General features: G+C 42.0%; 1 protein-coding gene across 9 annotated transcripts in view; it reads right to left on the minus strand.

Moving 5' to 3' along the window:
• Positions 1-3,543: 3,543 nt before the first annotated feature.
• N4BP2 (NEDD4 binding protein 2) overlaps positions 3,544-16,586 on the minus strand; it is a 71,797-nt gene continuing 58,754 nt past the window's right edge. For all 9 annotated transcript variants that reach the window (XM_084797583.1, XM_084797579.1, XM_084797576.1 and 6 more), the window contains 3 exons: positions 16,121-16,289; positions 8,134-8,257; positions 3,544-6,924 (listed from right to left, as the gene is read on the minus strand). In XM_084797583.1, coding sequence (XP_084653709.1) covers positions 6,879-6,924; positions 8,134-8,257; positions 16,121-16,289 — 339 coding nt within the window. In that variant the 3' untranslated portion in view covers positions 3,544-6,878. The remainder of the gene's footprint in view (positions 6,925-8,133; positions 8,258-16,120; positions 16,290-16,586) is intronic.

A 16,586-nucleotide genomic window follows, 5' to 3' on the forward strand; every position in this document is an offset into this window, starting at 1 on the left:
CCCCCCCTTCGTCTGTGTCGTTTTCTACGATTGGTTTTGAAGAAATCATCTTGTTGCTTCTCCCACGCTGTGTACTGTGGTGGCTTTGCCCAGTGGTATTTTACATAGTTTACATACTTCATACTACACTCTTCTGTAATTCCTATCAATTGCGAGGACAAAGGCTTCATCTGCCAAGATGAAGGTGAGTTTTCTGAGACCTGCGTTAGCCGCTGTCAGGTAGAGAGCAGTTGGTATTGCTAGTCTGGGAACACTTAAACACAGCTCACAGCTTCAAAGACTAGGGAGGAAGGTAGTTTTGTTGCTTTTTGATTACCATGGGATATGTGATTTTTCAGCTGTAAATCTGTGAAAACCAAAGATTAAAACTTCTTCTCATAGTCAGGACACTATTCCTTGCAGCCTTCTAAGGTAGGAAGACAAAATTATTTGATTTATTCTCAGCCCTTCAAGGATGAAGTTCTTTAAGGTGCTAGTTTATGGGGTGTCTTGGTTGGTTGGTTTTTTGAGACAGTGTTTCTCTGTGTAACTTTACATCCTTGGCTGTCCTAGATTCCCTTTGTAGACCAGGCTGGCTTCAAACTCACAGCGATCCGCCCGCCTCTGCCTCCCAAGTGCTGGGATTAAAGGCGTGCACCACCACGCCTGGCAAGGGTGTCTCTTATTAGTACCAAGCTTCCTGGGCTTTGTCTTCGATCTCATGCCCCAAGATCAAGCTGCCTTGTGATCAGAGGCACCTTCTGCAAAAAGTGCTTTCGCCTGGTTTTGGCAGAACCCTCTACCCACTTGCCAATTATGCAACGTTTTTAGAGTGCCGATGCTTTCCCACAGAACTTCTCACTTTCCCAGCTGCAATAGGTCATTCCATGCACTTACATTAGCAGATCAGGCTGTTGTGACAATACCAGAAGCACAATCAGACTTGACTGCACCCTTCAAGAAGCACTGAGCGAGCTTTGCCATGTCACTTAGTTTCTTTCCTAACGATGACCACAAGGCTGCAGTCCCCAAAGGTCCCCTCAGACTGCGAATAGGACTTGTTCCCACAGTAATATTTTCATTTTCTTTAGAGGGCATCCTAAACTTCTCAAGACTTTGAAAAATGTGGACACTGTAGAACCGAGAACGCAAGCTACAGGCTTAATTAAAGATAAGGGGTTCAAAAGCAAACATGGACATGTGTTTCACAGCTTCTTGTTTAAAAGGGTATGTGTCTGATACAATGGTAAAGTATACTCAGTACTATCTTGTAATACCCTGTAAGTGGCCACTCCACTACCCCACTTTGTCCCCAGTGCCACAGCCTACAGCTTCCTGCACATCACCAGAGACAGCCACTGTTACTGATGTAATGAGTCTGCTTTTATTGTGATACTAAAGAGCTAATATTTCTTCTGCTACTAAAACTAAGTAATTTCTAACACATGGAAGAAGTTGAGGTGGCCACAAGGAGTGCTCCAGAACCCCAGCAAAGGCAAGTGAACTCACATGAAGACCAAGATGAGGACTTCCACGTTTCAGCCTTTTTCTTAGAGAAAGATGCTCGGTTCTACGGCCGTGGCAGGAGAGCTGTGTTTAGGCTCACCCACCTCCTGCAAAAACAGTGGCCTCCTTCACATTGCCCCAGCCCCTCCTCCTTTACCAGCAGGCTATGAGTCCTCAGACGCAGATGGACACCCACCTCCTAGATGCAGATGATGGAGACCCACCTCCTAGATGCAGATGATGGAGACCCACCTCCTAGACGCAGATGGTGGAGACCCACCTCCTAGACGCAGATGATGGAGACCCACCTCCTAGACGCGGATGATGGAGACCCACCTCCTAGCCTGCTGTTCCCTTGCTGTACATCACATGCACCAAATCTGAGCTTTTGGACATGGACATAATTAGAAGGGAAGGCAGAAGTCGTTATGCAAATGACTAGTTGTGCATTAACACATAAACAGTCGCTATGCAAATGACTAGTTGTGCATTAACACATAAACACCTACAGGCCTCATCCAGTTGCTACAACTAAACTGGCAAATCAAGTGATCCTGTTAGCACTTAAGTTATGAACCCAAAATCCATTTCCTCAGCCATATTAGTTACTAAGATTACCTGAGTATTTAAAATCAAAACACATAAGCCGGGCGTGGTGGCGCACGCCTTTAATCCCAGCACTCGGGAGGCAGAGGCAGTTGGATTGCTGTGAGTTCGAGGCCAGCCTGGTCTACAAAGTGAGTCCAGGATGACCAAGGCTACACAGAGAAACCCTGTCTCAGAAAAAAAAAAAAATCAAAACACATAACTTTGTGGGGTTTCCTTATTACTCTTCAGTATTTGGAAATTATCAATCACTTGCTAAAGGAATGCATCAAGAACTAATCTCTACATGTGTCTATATCGTGGTAAAAATGACAAGGTGAAGACCGCTATTCATAGCAAGAGAATGGTCAGATTTTGCCTGAATGTAGGGCGGTCTGAAGCAAGGTGACTCCCCAGACTTTCTTGTAGGTACATGTGACCAGACAGAAATGTCCTACAGCAGCTCCCCAAAAGTACCCTTCCTGTCCTTCCAACAAATCCTCCAAAAAGGCCCATGCAAAGAGCATGCATATCGGTCTTTACCTCTGGCATGTAGTGTCAAGGAGAAATACGCCGTTCTTCTTGTCCCCTCCCCCCACATAGTGGCTTTCTTTGGATACAAGGTGAAGACAATTTCAAAATGGGAGAATTTCAGACATACTAACCAGTCACTCCTCCCCTTTTTTCTTTCTTTTATTCATATTTGAGTCAGGGTCTCGCTATATAGGTCTGGCTGTTCTGGAACTCGCTATGTAGACCAGGCTAGCCTCCCATTTCTGCTTCCAGAGCGCTGAAATTAAAGGTGTGCACCATCACACCCAGCTCACTCCTCTCTTTTTAAGGACTTATGAGGCTATTACACACTAGGGATCAGATACTCTAAGTTGGAGCTGTGCCTCTGCCACTAGCTGGCGAGCCAGTTAGCTTTTCCAATCCTGCGTGTCTCTGTCCATTGGATTGGACTGTGTAAGAAGACCCCAGGGAGATCCACAGGCAGACATGCGCGCAAGCATTAGGCGACATGAATCACCATACACACGTTAACTGATGAGAATATAAGACACACCCGTGGGTAGGAGCTGTCTTACACTGTAGCTTCAGTAACAAGACCTCAAGAAATATTTGTTGGTTAAGTATTTTAGTATCTTTGATAAATTATTCTGCCTTTTTGAGCTGAATAAAGCTGATGTTAGAATATTATTTGTGTTCCTAACAGGCACAAATAGGAACTTCTAATTTTGAGGTCAGTTAAAAGATGCGGGGATGTGAAGAGAGAAGGCTTAGCTGCTAACCCACTTATCTGGGCCAGAAGTGAAGCCACCTGCAAAGCCAACACAAGGTGGCACACTTTTACAGAAATGGAGATTGTATGACACTGTTCCCAGAGGATCACAAAGATACATGCAAAAACATTCTTTAATATTTAAGCAACTAAACCTAACACATCAAATGAAAGATTTCTTCACACTGGACTGTGACTAAAGCATTTTATTAAATTAAGTGTGTAATTTGCAAATGGTTTCATAAGAAATTTTAAAAGCAAGGTTATAAACATTTTCAATAAAAAAGTACAGAGTTGACAGCAAAAACCATACTTTTATAGTACAAATAAAAACATTTTGTTTCTGATACACTGTCTGAAAAGCTTATAGTCTATTTCCGACGGCTGGCTGCAATGCGGCACTTTAATGCGACGTCTCAGGGTCGACTCGACAAGGACAGGCTCATCACCTGACCATGAGAGTCAACCACTTAAATGTGAGGACACATGAATGAGCTCTGTCATCAGCTAACTGAGATGAGGCAGGCTTTAGGACACAGGTGTGTTCTAGCCTTGTTTCTCTACTCACTTCTGTAAAGAGACATCAAGTAATACTGTAAACTTAAATTACACTTTAAAAATAAGCACCATTAACATACATTCTACATCAACTTTTCCTTTTAAATGGCACTTGGTTTTGGCCACAGACATTTAAGTCTGTTTTCTTTACAAGTAATTAAAAATAAACAACATTTAAGCATGGCACAGAGCATCACCAACTGTCACTTCATTGCACAATGGAAAAGCACTCAGAAAAACAGCACACATTATTTTTGTCCATCCCATACACTTTCTTAATTGAGAGCAGTTAAAACATTGTCAGAGCAATTTCTTGATTTTCAAAAGTTTCCAATTGCCAGCTTAGAAATAACTAACTAATCTTGTCGTTACGCATGTCCTTCTAAAGCAAACAGAACAGTTGAATTTTTAAAAGAGGAAAGAAAGAAAAAACAAAACAAAACAAAAGACAGGAAACCACCCCAAAGAACTGGAAGCTGTTTCTTCTCAAAATCTGTCAATACAAATCATCTCAGTCACAGTTTCCACTACATAATATGGATGACACTTAAATGTCACAGTATACAAGCAATGTGGAAATACTAATAAACAGAAAACCTTCAACTTGACAATAACAGCAATATATCAACAGCTAACAAACGTCAGAATTGTCCAATTGTCTTACAGGAATAAGAAAGCGGAGTGAAAGTGGTCGTGAGGGCCCTGGCACGTCATAACCACGGCTGTGTCGTATTCCTATCAATTCTCTCTTTTCCTTGGGTTGATACCAGCAATAGATTATTAAATGTATAAAACTGCTACTAAGATCTTCCAATCTGGGGCAGGGGTATAAGAAATGCTATACTTCTAAAATGGTTTAATGTACTAAGATTATAAAAAGTGCTAACTTGGGTCCTCTATACCATCTTTACCTCTGACATATAAAATTCACAAGTGGACAAAAGAAAAACTTTGATAATGCCCAAAGTATCTCTACCTCTGGGGGTGGAAGGGAGTGGTCAGGGTGGGGTGAGACACAAGGTTTCCAGATCGGAAGAAGAAAATTCAAAGAATATCCCTTCAGAATTAGAACTGCTTAAACGATACCAGATAGTAGTGTTCAAACTTTGTGCATTTCTAGATAATAAGAGGAACTATGAAGCCAAGCATGGCATAACCTCAGCATTCGGGAAAGGTGAGGCAGAAAGATCTTGAGTTTTAGGCCAACATGGTCTGCATAGCAATTTCAAGGTCTACATTAGGTTTAGTCCACTATCAGACTGCTCAAAATCAGGCCAGGTGCAGCATAAAAACAGCTGCTTTCCAGTAGTTTCCAACTACAGCATGCCACACTTGCACTTCTTTTCACTGCTCTCTTATTATAATAAGTCTGTCTGAAGAACTCAAATGTGATTTTTTTTAAACATGAGAAAACATAAAACACAGAAAATGAGTATGCAGCTGCACATACTCCAGCACTTCCAGGTTTAATACTTTTTCTCATTTTTAAAATTATATTGCCTTGAACACAGGAATATGCTCACTTTATTAACTACTGATTATGGTTTTTGTACTAAATTGAAAGGGGGAACTGCTTTATTTTTAATATATATAAAACACTTCTAAGCATTACCAAAAAAAAAAAATGGTATGCTACACTACTGCAATTTTGAACACAAATTATTACGTCTAAAAACATAAATACTTGGGTATTGGTAATCACTAACCATTTGTAGGTAACAAACATAGATTTTTGTTTTTCTGGAAAGAAAACTCAATAGTAAGGCTCTTTTTTTAAAGCATGATTCACAAGATGCAAAAGCATGGTTTTGAGTTTTATTCCCATTAGCATGTCCGCTCTGTGGGAGCTCACTCTGTCAGTACTTTCAGTGCAGGGCAACACCACGCTCCTCAGGAAGGGTGATAAAGGCAGCATAACTTTTTGTGAACATCATATATGTTGAAAATACTCTGTATATCCAAAGTTAGATTTATTTTAACTACTGTCTCACTCTAGAAAAAGTATACTTCACCACACTGAGTCTGTATAAAGGAAAACAGAATTTACACACAGACAGGACACTAGCCCAAAGAACTCAATGAGACTTTTCTTTCAGAAAGTTGGCTCCTTTTCAAAATAAAGGTAAAAAATCTAATTACAAGGGCTTCTTTTACAGTTATACCAAAAAAATGTTTTTGCACTTAAGTCAACAGGATTGGCTCACTGTAGCTTAGAAATGATGCCTCAAGTATAAAACAGCCACTTAGCAGTGATGCCGTGTGGCACGCACGCACGCTGCTCCGGAACCCTGCAAGGCAGCAACGCAGCACACTAGAGACACTCAGCCATTTTCCCTTCTTTAAAAGCTTTCCTATCCATTGAAGCTGAGACTGCAAGTTACTCTCAGAACCAACTTGTCTCCTAGAAAATGCACAGAATAGCACAGGAGGGAAGGGATGAAGACCAGAGGCAAATAGCAAAATACAACCGCACACCCGCCCATCTGCACAACACAACAGAATCAACTGATTGTGTCAGGCTTTGAAAGCAGGAAGAAAAAACAAAACATGCTTTTGCTGATCCCTCCCTCCTTTGCTGTTCTGCTGCTGTGTGCAGAGGCGGGAAGCAGGCTTCGAAGCCACCGCCCTCAGAGCTGCCTTAGGACTTTTCTAATGTGAAACAGTTAATACAAAGGCTGCGGTTTTCTTGTTTTGTTTTCCTAAGAACGACCTAGAGCACTTAAGATTTTTAAACCGCAGTTGATAATTTTTTTAGACATATTGTAATTAATAAAAATTCCTTTTAATGTTTTAACAAGTAACAGATTGGCATTTGATCCAGTAAAAACTTTTTTTGAATTCTGAAAACATTTTTCTTGTTTTATATTCCTAATAAAACACATTTGAAAGTAGAACTGCTGAATTACTACAAATAAACCAATTTCAATCTACAAACCTTCACACTTCTAAGTCAAGGGCTTTTTAAATTTTACTTTAGCATGACTTTCAAGCACCCTGGTTTAATTTCAGAGAACCTGTGGGAATGAGAAAAAGAGTTATTTAAGTGCAAAATTTTCAAACTACTTAGAAAACATATTATCTTACAATCAATTCACATGATCTACACTTAACATTTACTACCAACACGGCCTCCTTCATTAGCATCCGTGTTGGCCATCCCTGATTCACTGTGGAAGCAAACACCATCCTAAAGCTGCTCCCACATCACCAGTCAGCACAGCGCCTCAAGCCTGAGCATGACCTTCGTGAAGAAAAGCCTGCTGTATGAAAGGTTAGATGGTGTGCATCCAGAAAACGCCGAGAGGGGTCCCTGATACAGCAGACAAGCCCCTTTTATCTGGACATGCAAAGACGTAAACGTAAACAAACAGGAAGATGGCTCACTAACACCAACGCAGCAGAGTTCTAGTCTAACCAGCCCAACTATAAAACTAGCCCTGAAAGGCTGCTACTTCGTCTTCTTTTTTTTTTGGGGGGGGGGGGAGGGGTGGGTTTCGAGACAGAGTTTCTCTGTGTAGCCTTGGCTATCCTGGACTAACTTTGTAGACCAGGCTGGCCTCGACCTCAGAGATCTGCCTGCCTCTGCCTCCCGAGTGAGTGCTGAGATTAAAGGCGTGAGCCACCACTCCCAGTTAAGGCTTCTAATTTTTATGTGCAAAGTTAATGCCACTGTTTTCTAAAGGTGTTCAAACAATCCCTCACTGCATGGCATAAACACATTTTATACTACATGGAATTGGGAGATTGGAAGGCTAGGGGAGAGATTTAAGGATAGGTATTCTCAGAGAAGTGATAAACTTCCTTGTCTGTTTCTACTACTAACTAACGACTACAATGGAAAAGACATTTCATGCCTGTCAATAAAAATCGTTAGCACAGTTCAACTTGTGAGGACATATAAATTTAATTAGAACTTCTGCTGAAGTATAAATAAATCCAAACTATACCTGTTTCAGCCAAACTCCCACAAATACGTTTTGCCTTTCAAAGTTAGCAAGTCTTAAGCTCTCAAACGTCACCTAGTGCAAGGACGTCTATCAACGTCTTAGCAGACTGTCACTGACAAGAGCCTTTGTTTTCTTTCAGTTTCTCATTTACCAGACAATACAAATCTAGCAAGAAAAGCTATCCTTTAATTATCAACTTGTGGCTGCAATCAAATTGCTGAATTAAAGTAACCATCTAATAGTTTGAACATACTGACAGTAGCAGTCTGCACTCACCGGAAGCTGTGGCTTGTGAGGTATTTAATGACAGCTGGTTTAATGCGAGCGACTCCTCCCTGGCTGTGGTTTCCTCTCCCAGTAATCACAGAAAGATAGGGCTTACCGCCACTCTGCTTAAACTCTGTTAAAATGGGAATTACAACAATTAAAATCGGTTTCTACATTCTCAGCAGAAAACCTAACTATTCGAAAGCATCTGAGATTATTTTCACTGTGTTTTAGAGATTTAAAACCTAAGGGGGAAAATCTGTTTTAAAGTACAGAGCTTTAAGCAGTTTATCCATTTAGAGACGTGAGTGAGTGGCTCGCTCACTCGGCTCAGCAGAGCACACTTAGAGACGGCGGATGGAGAGTTGGAGGTACCCAGGACTATAAAGTGAGTCTGAGGTTAGACTGAGGTACATAGTGAGACTCTGTACCAGGAAGAAAAATAAGGCTTAAATGAGACAGATTTCCATTCTCTACAAGTCTCTCTGAATAATGACAGCAATAGTAATTATATCTAAAAAGTATTACACACATGGACTCAGATGATGCTTTACATGGGGTATTGTTGTGATTCAGAATCTCCACAACAACCTGTTAATGAAGCACTCTAAAGCCAACCAGATTTAATATGAATCACAGTGCTGCCACAAATTAACTGTGTGTGATCATGGGCAAATTCGTTGGCTTCCTGGTGCCTGTTTCTTCACCTAGGAAAAGAGATAATAATAGCCACTATTTTACACATTATCTTCCAGGAACAGCTAGCTATTAGCAAATCTAACTTAACATGGAAAGATAATCCATTGTTAAATTCTTCCCAGGAGAGATTTTCCCTCCTTGCAGGAGAGAATATTTTAAAAATCCTAAATGACATTGATCTCTTGAAAGAATGTAGCTGTAACTTCATATTTGACCTTGGGGAGTTAGATAAACTCTGTAATCAGTAACAAATCTAGTAGAGTAACAACAACAAAATCAAAAAGTCCTATTAATAATAAAGTAATTAATGTAGCAAAGTTATATTCCTCATTTATAAGTAGCCTACCTTTTTTACATTTTGCTCATTAAGTTGCCTTAATATTCAAACAGAGCCAAAATATTGTTTTTTCAAGCCCCATTATATCCAAGTCAATACTTGGCTTGTAATTTTATTTACTTATTCGAGGCAGGGTCTCGCTACATGTCCTGGCTGGCACGGGACTCAATGTGGACACCAAGCTGCATAGTAACTTACAGTGATCTGCATGGGCGGCCATGTCCAACTAGCTTGGCATCTCAAAAGGGCATGTTGTTAGAGCAGGAGGGTTCAAGGCCAGCCTGGGCTACCTATACCACATGGCCTGCCTTGAAACAAAGTGAAAGATGAAACAAAGTTTTAATTTACTTTACTTCACTCTCCTCACACCCTCACCTCTGCACCATCAGACAAATCCGTCCTCACACCCTCACCTCTGCACCATCAGACAGATCCGTCCTCACACCCTCACCTCTGCACCATCAGACAGATCCGTCCTCACACCCTCACCTCTGCACCATCAGGCAGATCCGTCCTCACACCCTCACCTCTGCACCATCAGGCAGATCCGTCCTCACACCCTCGCCTCTGCACCATCAGACAGATCCGTCCTCACACCCTCACCTCTGCACCATTAGACAGATCCATCCTCACACCCTCACCTCTGCACCATCAGACAGATCGCCATTCACCACCTCTCTATGTTACAGTTCACTTCTGCTCAGAAAATGCTCTTCAGCTGGTTTGCACACCTCAAACAACAGAGCAGCTCAAGAAGGTATTTGTCTTACTAGTTACCATGTGCGCTCACAGTCTAAGATTCCAGACTGTCTCAGATATTTATCATCTTTGAACCAATTGTTTAACTTCACTTGTAAATTGCTAACAATTTTAAACAACAAACTCATAAATGATTCTCAAGGACTCCTCTAAAACAACATAACAAGCCGAGTGGTGGTGCACAGCCTCAATCCCACCGCCTGGGAGGCAAAGGCAAGTCTAGGGAGTTCTAGGACAGCCAAGACTAGAGAGAGAAATTCTGTTTGAAAAACAAAAACCCTCAATTATCATCTTAATTAATCACAGTTCCCCAATTATCTGAAACATGTGTTTATGGAGTGATTCTGACTTGTTTGTTGTTTTTTTAAAATCAGAGTTGAAGTAAACATTTCGTTCTGCTGGTTTGCTTTTTCACACAGGGTCCTACTCTGTAGCCCTGGCTGGCTGTCCTGTCCAGTCTACCAAGGGCTGAGATGACAGGTCTGAGCCTCCGTTCCCATTTGATGTGTCTGCTTGTTTTGTTTTTCAGACAGGGTCTTATACAGCTCTAGCTGACTTGGAACTCGCTCTCTCTGTAGACCAAGCTGTCCCCAGACTCGGAGATCCACCTGCCTCAGACTTCTAAGTGCTGGAATTAAAGGCTGCGCCACTGTGCCCACTCTGATATATAGTTAGGTAGCTATAAATGGAAAGGTTTTCCTTCCCTTTATTTCTGTTTGTTTACTTTTTAAAAGTTCTTTTTCATGGATTTCTAATCTGTATTGTGCTGATTATATCTCTGTGCTGATGTTTATCTAGTTCCTCTGTCCCCAATGAATCCCTAGTACTAATCACACCCAAACTCCTCCTGATTGATCTGAGGGGAAGGATACTTCACAGATGTGTGTGGACTTCACCACAAGGCACACAGGACCCAGACGTCTCTATCTATTGTCAATTTTGAAAGTTCTTTTATATTATGACTAAAACTAATGCAGGATCCCCATAGATTCCTAACCCCCGCCCCAGCCCAAACCCTTCTGTTCAGCAGTGCTGCCATCTGGTGGCAAGCGGTAGACGTGCTGCCATCTGGAACACACACAAGATGCTTTTTGCATCTTGCGTCAAAACAAATGCTGTCCTAGGAAAGTTATTACATTTTCTTCTTTTCTACAAAACTGTTTGTTGTTTGCTTGTTTTTTCAAGACAGGGTTTCTCTGTGTATCCCTGGCTGTCCTGGAACTCCCTCTGTAGTTCAGGCCGGCCTCAAACTCAGAGCAACTCACCTGCCTCTGCCTCCCAAGTGCTGGGATAAAAGGTGTGCACCACCACTGCCCAGCTTTTCTACAAAATTGTATTAATATAAAATTCACATAACATGATACTCTCTTTACAATTCAGCTCAGCCATGTAATGAAAGCCTTAATCACAGCTACTTTGGAGGCTGAGGCAGAATGATTCCAAGTTCAAGGCCAACCTGTATTACAGAGTTAAACTCAGTTCTAACCTGGGCCATAGCAGCCTGGGCAGCTTAGCGACATCTTATCTCAGGGGGGAAAAGCCTGAGATGTGGAGCACTTGCCTAGTTGGTCTAAGTCTCACAAGAAAAAAAACCAAAACACCCTTATAATGCAGTAGCATTTGTTGTTTTGTTTTGCCTTGTTTTTTAGCATATCAACAATGCTACAGCTACACAATCAACGCTGTTGCTTCCAGTACTCCCTTCTCTCAAAAAGAAACCACACGCCTGTTAGCAGCTACCAGTCCCAGTCCAAGACATCACTAATCTACTTTCCGTTCCTAAGGACATTTCATATAAATGTCACCTTTTGTACTGTCCGTCTTTTACATACATAGCATTTTGTTGTTGGTTTTTGTTGCTGTTGCGAGACAGGGTCTTTCTGTGTTAGCCTTGGCTGTCGTGGACATATAGCACCCTTAACAAGTCCATCCATAAGAGAACTTCATCTTCACGGACAAGTAAAACTTCATTAAATAGGTCTTCTGCATTCTGTACATGCAATGCACATGGGCAGGCAGGAAGGCAGGCAGGAAGGCAGGCAGGAAGGCAGGCAGGGGAAAACAAGGTTGAACCTAGAAGGCATTAAGCTAAATGGAATTAGCCAGACTGAAAGAGAAGATTGCATGGTATCACTTAGATGTGGAATCGCAAAGATGGACCTCATAGAAAGGCAGTAGAGTGGCTCAGGGCAGGAGAGAGGTGATCAAAGTGGGGCGCTGTGGGCAAAGGCAGACACTTCCTACTGTAGGAGTAAGTTCTGAGATCTGAAGTACAGCACGGCAGCTACGAGTACTGCTGCACTGCGTGACGTATCAGTCATCCTGACACTAGATACTTTGCTCCTAAAAGTAACGCCTCACCCATTGTCTTAGTCACTTTTCTACTGCTGGAAGAAAGCTAACTGGAAGCTTCCAGTCCGTGACCACCACTGACAGGGAGCACAGCCAGGCGTGAAGCTGAGCAGAAGCTGAGAGCTCACATCTTTACCCAACAGTAAGAGGCAGAGAGCGAACGAGGGATGGTCGGGGCTTTCGAAACCTTAAAGTCCATACCCAGTAATAGACCTCCTCCAAAAAGGCCACACTGCCTAATCCTTTGCAAACAATCCCACCAATTAGAGTCTCAAATACATGAGCCTGCAGGAGCCATTCTCACGCCAACCAGCACATCCCTGCTCCTGTGAGCAACCCCAATAAACTAACTCACTGTGCACCAAGTTAGACTTCGCTAGCTTTTCTGCCATGTATTCTCTATCTGGGCTGAGCAGACATTTGTTTCTATCTCCCCAGTGTCAAACAGCATCATTTCCCCACACCAAAATGCTAGTTTTTAAAAGTACAGAATTTTCACCGGGCAGTAGTGGTATACTTCTTTAATCCCAGCACTCGGGAGGCAGAGGCAGGCAGATCTCTGTGAGTTCGAGGCCAGCCTGGTCTACAAAGTGAGTCCAGGACAGCCAAGGCTACACAGAGAAACCCTGTCTCTGGGGGAAAAAAAGTACAGAATTTTAAAAACACACATAGCATATTTGTATATATTAAAATATATTATGTCTGTACACATATATATGTATGTGTATATGTGTGTATATATGTATATGTGTACACGCACACTCAAGTTCACAAGTTCATGGTTAACCTGTATTACAGAGCTAAATTCAATGCCAACCTGAACTACACTAGCCCAGGCAACTTAGTGACAGAGATAGATAGATAGAGAGATAAAGAGAGAGAGAGAGAGAAAGAGAGAGAGAGAACGAACTAGCTAGTTTACTATATGCATACTATATAAAGAGCTACATATACATATGTTATATGTGATATACATATATGTACATATAACACACATATACTATATATACATACTTTATATAAAGAGAGCTACATATGATTACATATTATATTTATTATAAAATTGATGGGCATGGTGGTACACGCTTTTAATCCTAGCACTTGGGACACGGAGGCAGGAAGAGCTCAAGAGCTCCCAGGTAGCCTGATCTACAGAGGAGCCCAGGACAACAAGGACACAGAGAGAAACCCTGTCTTAGAAGCAAACAAAAATTATAACTCCATCTTTCAACCACCAATGCAACAATTTACTTGTCCAAGAGCTATCAATAGATGCTAAAACCATTGGTGAAATATTCTGAAAACAGTGGTTAACAGTCATAGGATACCATTCACCACAGACTACTAATTAGCAGCAACAAGGTAAAAGTCTATTTTAATCCACAGAGAAATCTGATAAAAATCTTCAATTAACTACAGGGTATCCAACAACATTTTCAATATTAGAACAAACTGGCCATGCATGTTTCCTGATCTATTCACCAAGAAAAGCTGAAACATTATCAATGTAACCAATAGTTTTGGAGTTTTGGTTTTTCGAGACAGGGTCTCTCTGTGTAGCCTTGGCTGTCCTGGGTTTGCTCTGTAGACCAGGCTGGCCTCACATGCTGCAGGAGCATGAGGACGGCCTGGCTTACAGTTTCAGAGCGCACAGTCCCTCACACGGAAAGGGCATGGCTGCAGACTCACAGAGATCCACCTGCCTCTACTTCCCAAGCGTTGGAACTAAAGGTATGTGCCACCACTGCCTGACTAACCAATATACTTTTAAAAAATATCATATAATGTAATGTAGGCTGGTCTCTCCAGTCACCCATGTAGTATATAACTGTTTAAAAATTTAAATTCAACCTGAATTATCTAAAGAAAATAAATTATATATATAAAAAGCTTGGAGCCTGCATAAATGTCAGTAAGATTTAAAAAAAAAAAAACAACCAGCAAACTATTCCGTACTATAGCAAAGTACATAAGATGATCAGCTAGCGCATGCTATACTTGAATAGATCCTGGGGAAAGGGGGAAAGCCACAGCTATGTAGTATAGTATGTACAAGAGCTGGAAACTAGAATATGGCCTGCACATTAGACAATGTCACTAGGGACGGTCAGTGTCTCAAAGGTGGAAGGGTGTAACGGCCAAACAGCAGGTGACTCTGTCCTTAAAGGTGGAAGGGTGTAACAGCCAGACAGCAGGTGACTCTGTCCTTAAAGGTGGAAGGGTGTAATGGCCAAACAGCAGGTGACTCTGTCCTTAAAGGTGGAAGGGTGTAACGGCCAGACAGCAGGTGACTCTGTCCTTAAAGGTGGAAGGGTGTAACGGCCAGACAGCAGGTGACTCTGTCCTTAAAGGTGGAAGGGTGTAACAGCCAGACAGCAGGTGACTCTGTCCTTAAAGGTGGAAGGGTGTAACGGCCAAACAGCAGGTGACTCTGTCCTTAAAGGTGGAAGGGTGTAACGGCCAGACAGCAGGTGACTCTGTCCTTAAAGGTGGAAGGGTGCAACGGCCAGACAGCAGGTGACTCTGTCCTTAAGAGATACAGCTGCTAAGGCATTCAGAGTTAAACCACCGCAACATCTACAATTTATTTTCAAATGCTTTAGCACAAAGCAACTTTACAAGAGCTAGAGACAGATCCTTTAAATTACTGGTCACAGCTGGGCGTGGTGGTGCACAACTTTAATCCCAGCACTTGGGAGGCAGAGGCAGGTGGATCTCTGAGTTTGAGGCCAGCCTGATCTACAGAGTTCCAGAACACCCAGAGCTTGAAAAACAAAAATTTAAAAAAAAAAAAAAAAAAAAAAAAAAAAAAAAAAAAAAGGAGGAGGAAGGAAAGAAAAAGAAGGAAGAAAAGAAAGGAAGAGATTGGAGAGAAATAGAAAATGAAGCATTCTCAAAATGACAAACAGCTGTGAGGTGGTGGCGCACACCTTTAATCCCAGCACTCGGCAGGCAGAGGCAGGTGTGTCTCTGTGAGTTCAAAGCCAGCCTGGTCTACAGAGTGAGTTCCAGGACAGCCAACACTACGCAGAGAAACTTTTGGTCTCAAAAAACCAAAAGAAAGCAACCACAACAACAAAAAGAGAAACAGTAAAAAAAAAGTCTGCACTTGTTACTTGATTCATTGGTGTATGAACATTTTTTTAAAAATATTCCAGAACCTCTTTAACAGAACTGCAATGGCTCAGAATAAGCAGATGAATTTTCAATCTTATATACTAACCCTGTTTCATCACAAGTGATAAATGTGTAAAAAGCGTGACAGCACAGGGCATCTTTATTATCTAAACTTCTGCGGTCTGTCCAGACGACAAACACATGACGTCGAGTGTTAGTGTCTGGGACAACTAAAACAGACTGAACTTTCTTTGGAGCACTCCCAACTGATGAAAACGAAGCATGATGTTACACCAACAAGACACTTTAATGTATGAAACGCATGACACTGAATGAAGTACTGGAAAAGATCTCTAGCTGAAGGTCCTGGAAAGATGTAGAATTTAGGAAACGGCAGGTGTGACCTTCCCTGTTACCTGTGTGACTAGACACCAGCACAAAGAAAGGAGCCCTGCCCCGCTGCAGGCCCGTAGGAAGCCTGCCTCCGGAGCAGTTCTGAAGAAGTACTACCACATTACTGTCCCTCATATCTGAGCAAACATCACGGAAGACAACCTTCAAGGCAGGTCCCATTTATAAGTCACAGTGGATCCCCACATTACACTGTACCCCATCCTTTAATTCCAAGAAGGAAATCTCGGCAACAGAAAGCAGACAATTTCAGTCGGCACATGCAGATTCACTGTGTTTGACAAGCGCGATCAATACCAGTGTCACTAGCAACACTCCTACCTTCTGTCTTCTGGTGTAAAACTGTTGTCAAATGCTCTATAGCTTCATCCACATGCAGCCCGTGGAGGTCTAGCACATTCTGTGGCAGCAGAGAGGCGTTGACTTTCTCAAAGATCTCCACAGCAGCGAGGTGATTGGCTTCCTTCATCTTCTGCTCATGGAGACTGCCCTTGAATCATAAACACATCACCGACAGGGACCTTTGATGACTACCACTTAGACAAAGAAACAGACATGCCCTGAACAAAATCCAGAGCCCTGAATCTATTATCTTGAAGTAACAAGCTAAATGACAAGGATGAACCAAACTTTGGAGAAGTTCAGTAACTAAATAAGGGTTTTAACTACTCAATCATAGTAGTAGGGGAAAAAAATCCTTAAACAAAGGTCATGAAAGGAAATTTGACAATAGTTAGCTCAAGAAAGAACCAACTGGATTACTGTTTGATCAGCAAAGTGTATTCTT

The sequence above is a fragment of the Acomys minous genome, assembly GCF_964271855.1.
Source record: "Acomys minous genome assembly, chromosome: 10".
Classification (NCBI taxonomy): domain Eukaryota; kingdom Metazoa; phylum Chordata; class Mammalia; order Rodentia; family Muridae; genus Acomys; species Acomys minous.